At 42.8% G+C, this 17,533-nt stretch overlaps 1 protein-coding gene across 10 annotated transcripts in view; it reads left to right on the top strand.

The window, feature by feature from the left end:
• UNC13B (unc-13 homolog B) overlaps positions 1 to 17,533 on the top strand; it is a 296,554-nt gene that overhangs the window by 249,327 nt on the left and 29,694 nt on the right. For all 10 annotated transcript variants that reach the window (XM_066367732.1, XM_066367730.1, XM_066367733.1 and 7 more), the window contains 11 exons: positions 88 to 162; positions 665 to 884; positions 4,517 to 4,744; positions 5,367 to 5,508; positions 6,663 to 6,832; positions 7,287 to 7,402; positions 7,718 to 7,881; positions 12,335 to 12,485; positions 14,227 to 14,295; positions 15,894 to 15,983; positions 16,299 to 16,427. In XM_066367732.1, the coding sequence (XP_066223829.1) occupies positions 88 to 162; positions 665 to 884; positions 4,517 to 4,744; positions 5,367 to 5,508; positions 6,663 to 6,832; positions 7,287 to 7,402; positions 7,718 to 7,881; positions 12,335 to 12,485; positions 14,227 to 14,295; positions 15,894 to 15,983; positions 16,299 to 16,427 (1,554 nt within the window). The remainder of the gene's footprint in view (positions 1 to 87; positions 163 to 664; positions 885 to 4,516; positions 4,745 to 5,366; positions 5,509 to 6,662; positions 6,833 to 7,286; positions 7,403 to 7,717; positions 7,882 to 12,334; positions 12,486 to 14,226; positions 14,296 to 15,893; positions 15,984 to 16,298; positions 16,428 to 17,533) is intronic.

Here is a 17,533-nt window from a genome sequence, read left to right as displayed (position 1 = left end):
AGTTTGATTTGGACACTGAAACACCCTTCCTAGGACATTGTCAGTCCTTAGTGGTAGCCAGGGCTGACAGCTGGTCTACTCTTACAGTCATTGGTCCAGTCCCGGAAGGCAGGGATTACTTCTGCAATGGCTACCCGCACCTCTCTCAAGGATGAAGAGCTGGTAAGTGATTCAGGGCTTTCATGGGTTCACTGGCCTATAGCTCTAGCCATCCACTCTGGTTATCATCTCTGTAGCCATACTAATTGGGAATTCAAGAGTGTTGGGCATACATTGTTAATGGAACAGATAGATAGCATTGGGTCTCAGGCTTCCATACAAGGAGAGGCAAGGGTCCAGGCAAGGGGTAAGCCCAAGGTTCATGTGGGAGTATGTGACCACTGAACTTGGGGTATTATAGTGAGTCTAGAACCCTCTGTTTCCCAAGAAAGCCTGAATGCTGAGACTAGGCTCAGACCCAGTATTCAAATCAGACCTGTCTTACGTGACCAGGAGCACATGGCTTTTGGGTGCATCTTTCTGCCACGCTGGGCTATGGGCTGGACCAGTCCAGAGCATCTCTTCCACTATCAGAGAAGAAATCAGGGTCTTGATTGCCCTACAAGGTGTCAGTTCTGGTATCTCCCAGCAAAGACCTAATGTCACCGGTGGGTGTATCTTTCAGAAATCCCATGTGTATAAGAAAACCCTGCAGGCCTTAATCTACCCTATCTCATGCACCACACCGCACAACTTTGAGGTCTGGACTGCCACTACCCCGACCTACTGCTATGAGTGTGAAGGCCTGCTCTGGGGCATTGCCCGGCAGGGCATGCGCTGCAGCGAGTGTGGAGTCAAGTGCCATGAGAAGTGCCAGGACCTGCTCAATGCCGACTGCCTGCAGCGTGAGTGCCCCTGTGGGAGACAGGTGGGGGGCATAGGCAGTAGGTCCTCTCCAAAGTTGTCTGTCAGCTTAGAACTAGGATGTGTGGATATCATTCCTCCAGTTTACCTGATTCTGCAGCTCTTTCCTTTTTAGAGAAAAAGGGTGTTGCCTTTCCAAATAACAGATTCTATAGCACTCTAATCACCTTTAGGAAAAATTCTTTGAACTTTCTGTGGCTCTTTGGTGAAACTAGGATCTCTTCAGGATCTAGACAATCCTAGAAGCTGTATTTGAGTTGTGTACACACCACACTGGTCATAGCGCCCAAATGGCTAGACTATGTTAAACTGAGGACCAAAATTAATGAGGAAAGAGAGTTCTGTAGGTTCCAGGCCTCAGAGAGGAACTTCCCGAGGTCTGACCCTAGGATCCAGAGAAGGCAACATTTATTCCTTGATTATAGATGCAGCTTTTACACAACACTGCTAGGAACAGAAGTTTCAAATGGATCAGGCCGAGATCCTGAAGGAGAATGTGATAGGCTCCCAAGGCCCTAACTAAATATGTGATTTGTGCTGCCATTATGCTGGGGTTGAGGGTAGCAGGAAAAACAAATTTCTGTCTTGTTTTTATTTTGGAGGTTGTAGCACTCTTAAGTTCTTGTCTCCTTGCTCTGCTCCTGCTGGACCCAAGAGTGGGGATATGGGAAAGTATACCCTCATAAAAATTAGGGTATATTTCAAAATGAAAATGAATGTGAGCTATAAAATATCCCCTAATTTTTGTGGGAGGTATATTTTCTCACTCCTCAGGTCTCCCAGGTCCTACTCAGGGCCAAGCCATAGGCATGAAAGCTTTAGGACTGTGGTAGGAGAAAGGAAGGGCACCTTTAGATTCACAAGCATTTCATTATCTTAAGGAAAGATATGTGACTGGCATAAAAGAGGCCTAAGGAGAGACCTCAAGGAGTTGTTCACTTAAAACGTCCTTCTTTGACAACATAGGCAGTAAAATCTTGGATATTTCTCATAACAATATTTTTTCTGACACATCTCGGGAAAGGGAAACAAAAGAAAAAATAAACAAATGGGTCTACATCAAACTATAATTTTCTTGCACAGCAATAGAAACCATCAAAAATGAAAAGACAACCCACTCAATAGGAAAACATATTTGCCAATACATCTGATAAGGGGTTAATATCCAAAATCTGTAAAGAACTTATAAAACTCAACACAAAAAGTACAAACAATTCAATTTAAAAATGGGCTAAGGACCTGAATAGACACTTCTCCAAGGAGGACATACAGATGGCCAATAGACATATAAAAGATGCACAATGTCACTAATTATCAGAGAAATGCAAATTAAAACCACAATGAGATATCACCTTATACCTGTCAGAATGGCTATCATCAATAAATCAGCAGACAACAAGTGTTGACAGGGATGTGGAGAAAAGGGAACCCTGGTGCAGTTTGGTGGGGATATAAATTGCTGCAGCCACTGTGGAAAGCAGTATGGAGTTACCTCAAAAAATTAAAAATGAAGCTACCTTATGACCCAGCTATTCCACTTCTGGGAATCTATCCAAAGAAACCTGAAACATTAATTCAAAAGAATATATGCACCTCTACATTCATTAAAATAGCCAAGATTTGAGAGCAGCCTAAGTGTCCATCAGTAGATGAGTGGATGAAAAAGCTGTGGTATATTACACAATGAAATACTGCATAAAAAATAGAAGGAAATCTTACCCCTGGACAGCATGGATGGACCTGGAGAGCATTATGCTAAGTGAAATAAGCCAGCAGAAAGACAAGTACTGTATGATTTCATGCATATATGAAATCTAATGAACAAAATGAACTAACAAGCAAAATAGAGTCAGATTCATAGAGAACAGGCTGACAGCTGTTGGGGGTTGGGAATAGGGAGCTGAGTGAGGGGGAGGGGTTGGAGGTATTGAGCAGAAAATAAAAAAAGAGAAAAAGTTCATGGACTAGGACAACAGTGTAGTGATTGCCAGGGGAAGAGGCGGAGAGAAGGTCAAAAGGGTATGAGAGGATAAATGGTGATGGAGAAAGACTTGACTTGGGATGGTGAACATGCAATAGTGTGTTACAGAACTGTGCACCTGAAATCTATATAATTTTGTTAACTAGTGTCCCCCAATAAATTCAATAAAAGGGAAAAATAATGAAAAAAAATCCTTCTTTGAAGAGTCATAGATTGGTGCCAGTGGCATGGCTATAGTAAACATGAAGAGATAGGTAGAGCAAGTCAGTAGAAGAGATGGGGCTCTGAAAAGACCACCTGAAGATGAATGGTGGTGATGACTTTGCCCAAACCATCACGAGGGGGTGACAAGCAGAGGTGCCAGCAGGTCATTGCTTTAATTGCTAGTAGCAGGCTGGCTCCTTGCTGGAAACCTGAAATGCTGCTGTGTGGCAGAGTGTTGATCTTCTCAAGGGCCTTTCAGAAGTTCCAGTCCAAGGAAGTAGCATTGTATGGCATGTACTAAATGAATGCAGGCCAGGTCAGTTTTCATTCATCAGCAAATATCTTCTGCCTAAGGCTTCATGAATAAAATGAAACCTTTTATGGGCCTCCCTGAACAGAAAACCTGCTTGCTGTCCTCCCAGGGTTAGGTTGCAGATGTTGGCCTTTATTTTTCGTTCCGGGTTTTGTAATAAAGGCCTAAGCCTTTGGAGATTAGAGAGAGGTAAGAGTCTGTCTGTGGGGCCAGTAAAGCTGAAGGATAGTCTATTTCTGAGAAGTCTGGTTGATAAAATACAATGGAGGAATCTGTGTTCTTTCATAATTCTTAGGGCAGCAGGGAAAGTCTGCTAGCCTTTGAGATGAGCTGGCTGGAGTCACAGTTGGTGACAATGGCCCTTACCATCTTTACCAAGATAATAATGATGGTAGTAATAATAATAGTGACCATTTATTGAGTACCTGCTGGATATGAGGCATTGGGCTAAATGCTTTATGCTTGTTGATATAATCCTTTATACCACCCTGAGAGATAAGTGCTGTTATTTATTCTCTTAAAAGAAACCAGTTAACCCAGCTAGTTATAGTGGAGTCAGGATCTGAACCTAACTCTGTTATCTGGCCATACTTTTCTTACTATACAACACTATTTTCTGAGATTAAAAGCTCTGGAGCCATGGGGCAGAACCTGTGTGCTGTGACCAGTTCTGGGGCCTGTGTCACGGTTTGGAAGCTGTATGAGATTGGTGGAGTTGTCATGCCCACTTACCACCACTCCATGATAACTGAAATATCCATTGGTGATATTTAGGCCTTAGGTGTGAAGGGTATCTCTCTCAACCACCATCTCAGTAGAAAGACAAAGCCATTGCAGACTGAGCTATATTTTTTCTGGTTTGTTGCTTTCTTTTTGATGAAAAATTCAACATATACCTAAATAGAATAATGTAATAAATCCCCATAACACTTATCAAGTTTTTGCTACCCTTTGAATTATATATCCCATAAGTGATTAACTTTTCCCAGCGATATCTCAGTCTTCCTAAGCTTCTCCCACTCCTCAGTGACGTCTCCCAGACTCTGTTCCTCAACCTGACCCTTAGTCTTATAAATGGTCCATTGGTTATTTTTCTGTCTCTGGCCATCCTTCAGGAGCTGCAGAAAAGAGCTCTAAACATGGAGCTGAGGACCGGACCCAGAACATCATCATGGCCATGAAGGACCGCATGAAGATTCGAGAGCGGAATAAACCAGAGATCTTTGAAGTTATCCGGGATGTCTTCAGTGTGAGCAAAGTTGCCCATGTTCAACAACTAAAAACAGTGAAGCAGAGTGTACTGGATGGCACCTCCAAATGGTCAGCCAAGATCACCATCACTGGTGAGCAGGTCGAAGTATGAGGAGACAGGAAGCCTTAGGCTGTGGGGAGGAGCCAGGGGAATAAGCCACTGAGTGTGAGGAAGTAAGGGGGTGGGGAGAAAGAAGACATAGCTGAGGGAAAGAGGGAGTGCCTCATTATCCATCAGTTCTTCTCTCCTAAGCCATGGTGATAGGGGTCTAGGGGAGCTAAGACTGGCACCTGCAAACAATGTGAGTGATAATAAAAGGATTTGGTAACAATCTGATATTATAGACATGGTTAACAATCTGATAATACAAGAGCTGTGGGGGGGGGGGGGAAGGGAACTGGTAGAAGATCAGGGCATAGTTAACCAATGGTCTACTAGCTGAGTGGGTGTGCCTGACACATGCATGTATCAGGAGGTAAGAAAGTTTATGAGTGAGTGGTCAGGGCTTTGATGGGGAGCTGGGATTCTTGGGCTAGTCTTCGAAGGAAAGGCTGGTGACTTAGGACTAAGGATAGATCTAGAGAAGATTAGGGTTCCTGTGCAAGAAGCAGAGGGAGGTTTCTCTAAGATGAAGAACATATGAGTCATGCTAAGGAGGATTTTTAACTTCTGGAGTGTACTCTGAAGTCTTTTTCTCTGTATTTGGGTTGTAGTGTTGTGTGCCCAGGGCCTACAAGCCAAGGACAAAACAGGATCCAGTGACCCTTATGTGACTGTGCAAGTGGGAAAAACCAAGAGGCGAACCAAAACCATTTTTGGAAACCTGAATCCTGTTTGGGAGGAGAAATTCCATTTGTGAGTCACAGAGGTCTTTGTCTTACCTGAGACTATGTATATTTGGAAAGCAGCATTAAATCCTGTTATTCTAAGGATTGATCCCTAAGAGAGATGGGACAGAGATAGTGGAGAAAACACATTTCTCACATGCTTTAATTGGGCAGCAACCATCTTTTTTTTGGTTTCTTCTCATGGACTATTGTATCAGGGTTACTTTACCCAAGCTTTGTCTTGACTAGGGTTCTTAAAGTAGCCTCTGGGTACTTCATACAGCTTCTTCTAGCATTAGAAAGATTTTGCTACGCTCAGTGACAGACTAGGTACTAACCACCCTATTATGTACCTCTCAGCGCTACCATACTGCCTAGCAAGGGTTAGGCTCTTCTGGGGAGTGGGGAAGGAATATCTGTCCTACAACTGGGTAATTCTGGCCTGAGGGAAGAAATTGGCATTCTAGAGAAATTTCCATTTCACCTAAAAGGGCTCTGTTTTCTTTTTCTCAGCTTCCCTCCCCTCAATTCTTTTTCTATTATCTCACTTTATTAGACTATTTTCTAAGACAGTAGGAATGGTTTTTGAAAGCTCTAGCCTGGGATTGGACTAATGTCTGGAGAATCCAGATGCTTTGTCACACCCCTAGGACCTAGCACTAGGACTTTGAGTTTGAATAAGTTAAGCAGGCTGGCCATATGGAGGCTTTCTGTTGGCTCCTCAGAGAACTCATATGAAAATGGATTGCAGCCTAGTAAAACCACTCTCTAATTCAGAGGCAAGAGTTACTAGAGCAGTGGTTCTCAACCCTTCTAATGCCGTGACCCCGCAATACAGTTCCTCATGTTGCGGTGACCCCAAACCAAAAAGTAATTTTGGTGGCTACTTCATAACTGTAATTTTGCTACAGTTATGATTCGGAATGTAAATACCTGATATGCATTATGTATTTTCCGATGGCTTTAGGCTACCCCGCGGAGTCGCGACCCACAGGTTGAGAACCACTGTACTAGAGGGAGCACTTTTTTCTTTTGGAATGTGAATGATTCTTGCTTGAATTCTTATGATTCATTCTAAGTGAATTGATTCTGTAGGGCCTTAAGTGCAGTTGATGCAGGGAGGGAATTGGAATGGGGACTGCTGGGTCTGTCCCTAACAGAGCCTACCTAATTCTGTCACAGTGAGTGCCACAACTCTTCTGACCGCATTAAAGTACGTGTGTGGGATGAGGATGATGACATCAAGTCGAGAGTAAAGCAGCGGCTAAAGCGAGAGTCTGATGATTTCCTTGGCCAAACCATCATCGAGGTTCGGACTCTGAGTGGCGAGATGGACGTCTGGTACAACTTGGGTGAGAAAATAGGACCAGAGAAACTTGGCAGGAAGCAAGCACATGAATGAGGAATTTGGGAAAAATCCTGTCTACCAAAACTACTACTCAATCATTAAACATACCTCTATATAGAACCTGCCTTATCTGGAGAGAACCAACCATGGGAAGAGAGGGGGACAGAGGAGTGCATGTGGCTAGAACTCACTCTGGCTGGACATTCTCCTTATTTCAGAAAGCCTTTAATCTTCATACTCATCCCTAATGCCTTTAGCTCTATATTCTGCTAATGAAATAGAATTTCTATTGGGAATATTTGGAATGGTTGTGGGCTATGTGGTCACTGGATTGAGTTCACCATGTTAAGTGAATCCTTTGGTCAGTGCCTCCTTTTTCTTGGGTTAAGCCAGGATGGGGACTGCCTATGCTGTCTGTAGTGCATTGGTGTCAATCTCCAGTCTTCTTTCCTTCCTAGAGAAGAGGACAGACAAATCAGCCGTCTCAGGGGCTATCCGACTACAAATCAGTGTGGAAATCAAGGGGGAGGAGAAGGTAGCCCCATATCATGTGCAGTATACGTGTCTCCATGAGGTGAGCCAGCCCTCGGTAGACGGGATGCCAGAAAGCAGTGCTGGGAGGGACCTTTGATAATGAATAGGATTGCTAGATGTTTGAAGATTTATTTTTTATTTTATCCTTGGCTTACTGTGATACTGGACAGCCCAAATAACAGTCCTAGCTTCAGTTCTCACTAATGTGAGAACAGCCTACTGGGGCCATAGGAGGAACTGAGTGATGACTTGAAGAATAGAATTTCTGTGGAACCCTAAACTTTACTACCAGTTTTCTTTTTGTTTTTAATATATATAAGTATATATATTTAGCTCTTTGCTCTGTCTCCTGCAGAACCTTTTCCATTACCTCACAGACATTCAGGGCAGTGGAGGAGTCCGGATCCCTGAGGCTCGAGGAGACGATGCATGGAAGGTGTACTTTGAAGAGACTGCCCAAGAGATTGTGGATGAATTTGCCATGCGCTATGGCATCGAATCCATATATCAGGCCATGACGTGAGACTCCCCTGGGGCTTTGGGAAGTGGCTACTAACCTTTGGGGTGGCTAATGAAGGCACACTGACAAGGTGGACAGGTCCTTAGTTGGATAATATACAGTTATTCATTCCTTCCCTCTTAAGCTAAGTGACCTCAAGGCAAAGTGTGTATATGTACAAAGGGAGTGTGTTTATTGATGACTCAGGAAGAAGATATTTGTTTGTCTATCCCAGAGTTTAGACATAGGGAGGGAAAAGGGCATGGGAATGTATGCAAGGACAAACCTGCCTAAACATCACAGGCCTGAGGAAGTAGGGCATGTGTGCTCATGTATATGTGTATGACAAACAAGCTGTCATAGATTGGCCTGGATGTCAGAGAGAGCACTTAACTGTAGGGAAAGCAGCTGATTCTGGAGTTGACCAAGACTCCTCCTATAACAGAAATTCCCATCTACCGTGAGAAGAGGTGTTGTTTGTCTATTGGTAAGGCTGCAGAGGAAGCAGCCCTAGGTAAGCAGAGGGTAGCTATTGCCCTGGCAGTGCTCATTTATTCTGCACACTTTATTGAGTTCCTTCTATGTGTCACATGTTGTGATAGGTGCTGAGAATACAAAGATGATTAAGATGGAGCCTCTGTGCTTGGGGAACTCATTCTAGCAGGAGAGACAGACTAGTAAACAATTACAACATAATGTGACAGTGCTGTGGTAAAACTAATTACAGGATATTATGAGAGCATCTAACTTTTAGGGAAGTCCTCTGAGGGAAGCTATTAAAGAGTTGACATTGGCTCAGCGGTAGAGCGTCGGCCTAGCGTGCGGAGGACCCGGGTTCGATTCCCGGCCAGGGCACACAGGAGAAGCGCCCATTTGCTTCTCCACCCCTCTGCTGCGCTTTCCTCTCTGTCTCTCTCTTCCCCTCCCGCAGCCAAGGCTCCATTGCAGCAAAGATGGCCCGGGCGCTGGGGATGGCTCTGTGGCCTCTGCCCCAGGCGCTAGAGTGGCTCTGGTCGCAACATGGCGACGCCCAGGATGGGCAGAGCATCGCCCCCTGGTGGGCAGAGCGTCGCCCCATGGTGGGCGTGCCGGGTGGATCCCGGTCGGGCGCATGCGGGAGTCTGTCTGACTGTCTCTCCCTGTTTCCAGCTTCAGAAAAAATGAAAAAAAAAAAAAAAAAGAGTTGACAGTTGAACTGATTCTTGAAATACCGAAAAGGAAGGAGGGCATTTTTGGTAGGGCATTTGCTGGAGTACTAAGATACAATAGAGCTTAGCATATTCAGGAAATTACAAGAAGTTCAATGTGCATGAGAAGAAATATGGTGAGGAGTGAGGTTTAAGAATGGCCCCTCTGGGCCTAACCAGGCAGTGGTGCAGTGGATAGAGCATTGGACTGGGACTCAGAGGACCCAAGTTTGAAACCCCGAGCTCACAGGCTTGAGCACGGGGTCACTGGCTTGAGCGTGGGATCATAGACATGACACCATGTTTGCTGGCTTGAGCCCAAGGTTGCTGGCTTGAGCAAGAGGTCACTTGCTTTGCTGTAGCCCCAGTCAGTGCACATATGAGAGGGCAATCAATGAACAACTAAGGAGCTGCAACAAAGAGCCACAATGAAGCATTAATGCTTCTCATCTCTCCCTTCTTGTCTGTCTGTCCCTCTCTCTGTCTCTCTCTCTCTCTGTCTCTCTCTCTCTCTCTCTCTCTCTCTCTCTCTCTCACACACACACACACACACACACACACACACACACACACACAAGAATGGCTCCTCTGACATTCTTACTCTATTCATTCTTCCTAGATGATCTTATCCTAGCCTGTGACTTCAACCACTACATTTGGGCTAAGGGCTTCCAGTTTGTTTTCTCCCGATTAGGCCCTTTTTGAATTTCATATCCATTTTCAGCTGCTTCCTGGGCATTCCCACAGGCATTGTAAACTCAGCATGGTTAAATTTCAAATCAACATCATCTCCATCAAATATGCTTATCTTCCTATATTCCCTGTTTTAGTAAATGCAATGATTTTCTATGCAGTTATCCAAACAAATTTAGGAGTCAGCCTAAACTTTTCTTTCTTACTACTGTACCTTCAACTCCCAACATCCAATTTCTAAAACCTAAAATTCCCTAAAATGTGTGTTTTGTTTTTCGTTTTGTTTTGTTTTTAGCAAGAGAGAAATAGGGAGAGACACAGACAGAGAGAGGGACAGACAGACAGAAATGGAGAGAGATGAGAAGCATCAATTCTTCATTGTGGTACCTTAGCTGTTCATTGATTGAGTTCTCATATGTCCCTTGACTGGGGGACTTCAGCCAAGCCAGTGACCCCTTGCTTAAGCCAGCAACCTCGGGGTTTTGAACGTGGGTCCTCTGCATCCCAGGCAGACGCTGTACCACCACCTGATCAGGGTCCCCTAAAATGTTTTTAATCTATCACTATTACTATAGCTCAGCAATAATGATGATGATGATGATGATGATAACAAATTCTATGTAGCATTTCCTTATGTGTCTAGCCCTGGTCTAAGCACCTTATGAATGTTACCTCATTTAGTATTCACATCAGCCCTGACCCAGTAGCTCAGTTGGTTAGAGTGTCATTCCAATACACCAAGGTTGTGGATGCGACCCATACCCACAACCAGTGAATGCATAAATAAGTGGAAAACAAATCAATGTTTCTCTCTCTCTCTCTCTCTTCCCACCCCCTCCCTCTCTTCCTCCATCTTTCCTTCTCTCTCTAAAATTCATAGATAAATTTTTTTTCCTTTTTTTAAAATTAATTGTGTTTATATAGATTCTAGGGTCGCCCCGAATGCCTCCCCCCTATTCCCCTCAACATCTCCCTTGCCCCCCTCCCTACAGCACCCTCCCCCCTTCCCTTCAGGTTTATTCCATCCTACCATCCACTTTCCCTCTGTCCTCTTTTCCTCTGGTCCCTTTGATCCCTCCTCTGTCTCAATTCCGTTCCTCAGTTCTCATTATTCCTTGGATTCCTCAAATGAGTGAGGTCATATGATATTTTTCTTTCTCTGCCTGGCTTATTTCACTCAACATAATAGTTTCCAGGTCCCTCCATATTGTTGCAAAAGGTAATGTTTCCTTCTTTTTCATAGCCCCATAGTATTCTATTGTATATATGTACTACAGCTTTTTAATCCACTCGTCCACTGACGGACACTTGGGCTGTTTCCAGATCTTCGTTATTATGAACAATGCTGCCATAAACATATATCAACCCTATGATGTGGGTATCATTATTTTCCCACTTTATAGATAAGAAAACTGAAGCATAGAGAACTTTTAAGTAATTTGTTCAAGGTCATTGAGTAAATGGTAGAAGTGAAATTCAAACCCAGAATCTGACTCTAGAGTCTGTGCTCTGAACCATTTTTCTGTTCTATTTAGTGCTTTATAGCTTTTTTTCCTGAATTATTACAGTAATTCTTCAACTGATCTTTCAGTCTTAGTCTTTCTTACCTTTGTCTAAGTCTGTTTTTCCAATTTATCATCAAAGGGACCTTCCTGAAAAACTAATCTGATCACACTATGCCTTTGTTTTAAAATTTTATTATAGCATTTTGGGTCAACTCTTTTATTACCTATTCTCTATCTACTTCTCTTTTATTTTTTGGTATTTCTCTATCATAGGGGTCAGGAACCTATGGCTCATGAGCCAGATGTGGCTCTTTTGATGGCTGCATCTGGCTCGCAGACAAATCTTTAATAATATAATAGTAACGTTAAAAATATAAAACATTCACATGTATTACAATCCATTCATTTTCTACCGCTCATGTTCATGGTTGCGGGTGGCTGGAGCCAATCACAGCTGTCCTCCAGGACAACACCAAATTTTTATTGGATAATGCATAAGGTACACGGGTCGTTGTATGGCTCTCATGGAATTACATTTTAAAATATGTGGCATTCATGGCTCTCTCAGCCAAAAAGATTCCCGACCCCTGCCCTATCAAATACCTGAACAGTAGCCACACTGTTATTTCCAAAAGAAGTCACTCTGTCATGAGTATATTTGACTTTGTGATGCAGTTTCCCTTTGGCTGTACATTTCTTCATTTGATTAACTCTTACTAATCTTTTTGGACTTATTTTAACCATCTCTTCTTTGGGTAATCCCTTCCAGTCCCCAACCATTCTGAATTAGGTGGTCTTCCTGTACGCTTCCATAGTGTTTTTGCATAGCACACCTTGGGTTATTAACTTATTTTATAACACTTGCTTTCTCTACCAACCTGTCACATCTTTGGATTTTAGCACTTAGCACAGGGCCTGGCACATGGTAGGCATTCATTGAATATATACTTGAATGCATAAACTATGAAGATCCTTGTACATCAAGGTGATTGAAAGCTTCATACACTTAAACAGTGAGATCTTTAAATTACTTGGCTTCTGCTGCAAGCCCTGAAGAGTTCTTTGAGGCTGAGGATGCTGTTTTTCAGGCACTTTGCATGTTTGTCATCCAAGTACATGTGTCCTGGTGTGCCGGCAGTGATGAGCACCTTACTGGCCAACATCAATGCCTACTATGCCCATATAACCGCCTCCACCAATGTCTCTGCATCTGACCGCTTTGCAGCCTCCAACTTTGGGGTGAGTGTGATGTGAAATGTATCTACTCATTTGTTATCAGTTAATAAAGTTTGATTTTTCATGGTCAGTACTGTAGAGTTGATTGAGCCTAAAATTCATATAGATGCCACTTAGATAGATAAACTTGTTTTCTTATGAATATGTAGACTATGTTAATAGACTGTTATTTCATTATGGATATGTCAACTTACTAATAGTCTCTCCTCAGATACAGATAAATGAGAGAAAAATATCAACACTGTGGTTTGGGGACGCCACCTGGGCTCCAGTAGAACCTCTCTAGGCCAAGAATGTGGCTGAGTCACCATGTTCCTTAGTCCTGCAGGTCCACAAGTGGACCTTTCTCAATAACTCAGTCTTTCTCTGACAGATTGGTACCACTTAAGTTCATGTAAGGCTGTTGTCTAAGCAAGGATACCAGTGTATACTGAGCCTGTTCCTTTCTAGTGGCTGAACTGTTTTCCCTGTTCAGGGTGTGCCCTTTCCTATCTTAAGGTACTTGAGGAATTTAATCTTTACTCAGAATGTCACCTAACATAACTTCAATATAAACTGGATGAAATATCTTTGACCCATCACAAAGATTACCTCTTTAGGTATAAAATTACTGATACCACCAAATCTACTAGGTCTCTGAGCCCTGTTTATGGTACTATTAACTTTTTCTTGTTGTTAATGGAGTTTTTCTGTAGTTGAATTAGTATCATTGATTAAACCAGTCAAATATATTGACTTAACTCAATATCTAATGACATATAATGTAATCAATATATGAGTTCTAGGCATGCTGTGCCACACAGCATGTAGGCATGTGATTCCACATTTAATTATACCTTTTCTATAAAAATCAACTATTAAAATAGTATATGTTATATATTTAACATTTAAAAAGTATAAACTAAGGGAAATGATATGGATGTGGTTTAAAGAGAAACCCAATCAAGACTGCTTGATCCTTGAGAACAGTATACTGAGTGAAATAAGTAAATCAGAAAAAGCTAAGAACTCTATGATTTCACACATAGGTGGGATATAAAACTGAGACTTATGGACATTGATAAAAATGAAGTAGTTACCAGGGGGAGGGAGTAAAGAGGGACAAATATAAGGTGACAGAAAATGATTCGACCTTGGGTGATGGGTATACAACATAATCAACAATTCAAATGATATAGAAATGCTCACCTGAAACCTATGTACTCTTATTGATCAATGTCACCCCTTTAAATGCAATTAAAAAGAAAAGACTGCCTGATCACCTTCCAAATGCATTGCTCTTTCTCCCCCCCCCCCCAATCATTACTGCTAGACTGAGACTATTTAACTTGTCCAAGCTACCCCAAGATAACTCAGGAGACCACATACTCAGGAACAAGTTGGAGAATGTTTGGAGTTTCCCTTTATTTGACTAAAATGAGTTAGAGTTTCAAAGGTATAGAGATGTACTTACTCCTGTTGACTCTTGTATAAAAAGCTGTTTTTCCTCCCAAGGACTTCCTTTCCCCTTGCCAGTGTGAGAAGATTTCCGGTTTGAGACAGAGCTTCTAAGAGATGGAATAGGGACCATCAATTACATTTCTTCCTTGCATGTTGTTATTCTCCTCATGAACAGGGATGGGATATGATCTGTCCCCAGCCTAGTGTCTCCTCCTCCCTCAGGGATGGTTCTGTTTCTGTATAGTCTTGGGGACTCAGAAACACATTATTTTTCTCTTCCCTGTTATTTGTTTCCCACTCTCAGAAAGAGAGGTTTGTGAAGCTACTGGATCAGCTGCACAACTCACTGAGGATTGACCTCTCTACATACAGGGTGAGTGAAGACATGGCTATGGGTGGGATAAGAGATAATATCAGCTCAGTCTAGGGAGACTGTAGGCCAGTCTTGGCTATAAAGATTGAAGGTGTCCTGGCAGGATAGTTTGGTTGGTTAGAGCCTTGTCCTGAATCACAGAGGTTGCCAGTTCAATCCCCAGTCAGGGCACATACAGGAACAGATTGATGTTCCTGTCTCGCTCTTACTCTCGACCTTCTTCTCTCTAAAATTAACAAAATAAATATTAAAAAAAAAAAGATTGAAGGCAAGGAAGATTGGTCTGCATCATCACACCCATGTGCATGGCCATTGCCTCTGACATCTGTGGTTCTACAAACTCCAAGGACCATGCAGTGTGTAATAGCAGCAGGTGTTGCTGCTTTTTATAGACAGTTCGCTTTCCAACCCTACTCACATTACTCTACCAAATTCTCTGATGACATTCACATTAGGGAGTCTTTTGAGGATAATCTCTTCCAGAAATGCCCCTTTAAAATTTAGATGATTACATTTCCTTGTGCTTGCCAGCCACACATACACAAAGTTGGAACATTTTCTTCTTGCATTTTTCTCTATTCTCATTTTCCAGGGGAGGTGTTTTAATCCAGCTAAGGGAAGAAAGAAAGACTAGCTTGGCTTGGGCAGTAATTTGTAGCAGAAGTCATGTCCATTCCTAGGCCAGAGGGAGGAAATAGATATAGCAGGAAAGTGGGTGGCTGGGATGGGGTAGGACAGGAAAATGAGCAGTTTTTCAATTCCTAAGTTAGATCATCTTAGAATGGTGTCATTACTTGCTTTAAAGTGTGAATTTCCAGAACAGGCAATATACCCACATTAAAAAGTAAGTATGAAAATAACCCCAAAGTATTGAATAAAAGAGAAATGAGGTTTTTATTATCTGCACTTCTAGTGCCCTCCATTTGCATGAATAATGGAAAGTTGACTATATATTTTATATTTGGCATATAAGTAGCTACTTGAAGGCTTAAAAAAGCTTCAGCTATCCTTGGCAGCTTCTTCCCAAAACTCATGCCAAAGGAAATGAAGTGAGGCACTCCTGGAAGGTCCTGAGGAACTCACTCCAAAAGCAGTTCTGCTCAGAGCTCTGCCATCTGCTGGCTGCAGAACAGAGGAGGAGCTGGATGGAGCCCACTGTACTGAAAGTACAGGGCGTGGATCTCAGTCTGGTCTGTAGGGCAGCTACACTTATATTCCAGGATATACAGTTAGATTGTAACTTTTGAAGAACTCGCTGTTTGAGTGTAAGAATCTTCACGCAAGAAAAGTGTGTGTGTGTGAATGTGTGCGTGTGTCTGTGTGTTCATTTTTGCAGATGCACACACATTGCATGGGAAGTAGGGTTTGGGATAGGAAATGTTGCTTTCTGGGCTGGGTTTATTAACCCCTGCTTTTGGCAAGGACCTATGTTAGTGGAAAAGAGAGGGAGACCTATCGTATTATAGCTTTTTTGTCCATCTCAACTAGGGAAAATTCCAGTGGGTAGCAGTTAGGGAAGCTTTTGATTTCATTGCTTCTGGAAAGGAAGGCTTTCATATTTCTCTGTTCCTTTCTTACATTTGCTTGATTTACAACAGAATAACTTCCCTGCTGGGAGCCCTGAGCGGCTTCAGGACTTAAAGTCCACAGTGGATTTGCTGACCAGCATTACTTTCTTCAGAATGAAGGTAAGAGATAAACTGGTCTGAGGACCAGGCCACAGGGACATGGAGAATAGAATCATTTGGCGCACAGGAATCATCACCTCTAAGCCCACATTTCCATATATCTGCTTCCTTGGTTACTTTGGTGAAGACCATGGATCAACAAGGATGGGCTTGGCAGTTCTCCCCATCAGTTATCTTGACAGTTCAATCCAGAGCAAGGTCCAAGAACCCATAAGAGGGATGAAGGAATCTGGAGTAGCTTGGAAGTAGTTCTAGGCAGAGATCTCACCCAGGTGAGCAGGACCCTGGGCCCATATTTCTTTTATTAATTGGCAGGTGCAAGAACTACAGAGCCCTCCAAGAGCCAGCCAGGTGGTAAAGGATTGTGTGAAGGCCTGTTTGAACTCCACATATGAGTATATCTTTAACAACTGCCATGACCTGTACAGCCACCAGTATCAGCTGGTAAGATGTTCGGGAACAGGTGGGATCAGCTATCAGTGGCTCTTGGAGCCTCAGCTTTCCTTTGCCATGGTCGTGGTGGAAGGGAGCTCTGGACAGGGTTTTTAATGTCCTTGAGCGTGAGTGAATTTTGTAGGATTTGAATCATCTAGACCATATAAGATATTTGTGGATGGGTAGGGGCCATTGGACCAGATGTGATATAACTGAGTTGAACACAAGTAGCAACAGTAAGTTTTAATTTAATGCTAAAGTGACTAAAATTTGAGCACAATTTCAGGGGGTGAGTAGGTGAATTTGCAGTCCATCCCAGAGTCTTTTTTCTCCCCCAAGATTAATTTTATTCTGACTCATGGATCCCTCTGTGTTCCAGTCTGCCGCCTTTTGAGATCTGTAGCTATCTCTCTGAGCTACTGGCTACTGGAAGTTTAACTTTTCCCTTTGACCAATTCTCTGCACTGCATGGCCTCCTAGACATATTGATCAGCTGAATATCACAGCTGACCCTTTCCTTCTGTAAAGCTAAGCTACTTCACTTGTTTTATGCTAGCATCCTAATTTAGTACCTTGTAACTTTGTACATTTTTCTCAAGCTTTTTGACAGTATCTTTTTCCCTCTGTCATTTCAAAGCCAGGACCTCCTTCTGTGTCTAATTAGTCACATTTCCTATCTTAGCAGTGTCTTACAGACCTCACATTTGCAGAAGATTCCTTTCAGTCCAACGAATATGTTTTGATATTTTTTATGGACTAGGTCTGAGGAGAGCATAGTGCCCCTTTAGTTAGTTTACATTCTCATGAGCATATGTAAACTATGAGAAGTATCAACTCCAATCAAAGCAGTCTGTTATTTTTTTTTTAAGTGAGAGTAGGGGAGATACAGAGACAGACTCCTCATGCACCCTGACCAGGATCCACCTGGCAACCCCTGTCTGGGCCTATGCTTTGCCCATCTGGGGCCACTCACAGTCAAACTATTTTTAGTGCCTGAGTTGGAGGCTCCACAGAGCCATCCTCAGCACCTGGGGCAAATTTGCTCAAATCAACTGAGCCATGGCTGTGGGAGAAGGAGAGCGAGAGAGGGAGGAGAAGGAGAAGCAGATGATTGC

This window comes from Saccopteryx leptura, chromosome 2 (assembly GCF_036850995.1).
Source record: "Saccopteryx leptura isolate mSacLep1 chromosome 2, mSacLep1_pri_phased_curated, whole genome shotgun sequence".
NCBI classification, from domain to species: Eukaryota; Metazoa; Chordata; class Mammalia; order Chiroptera; family Emballonuridae; genus Saccopteryx; species Saccopteryx leptura.
Note: the sequence above shows the minus strand (reverse complement) of the source record. Positions and strands in the feature narration are given on the sequence as shown.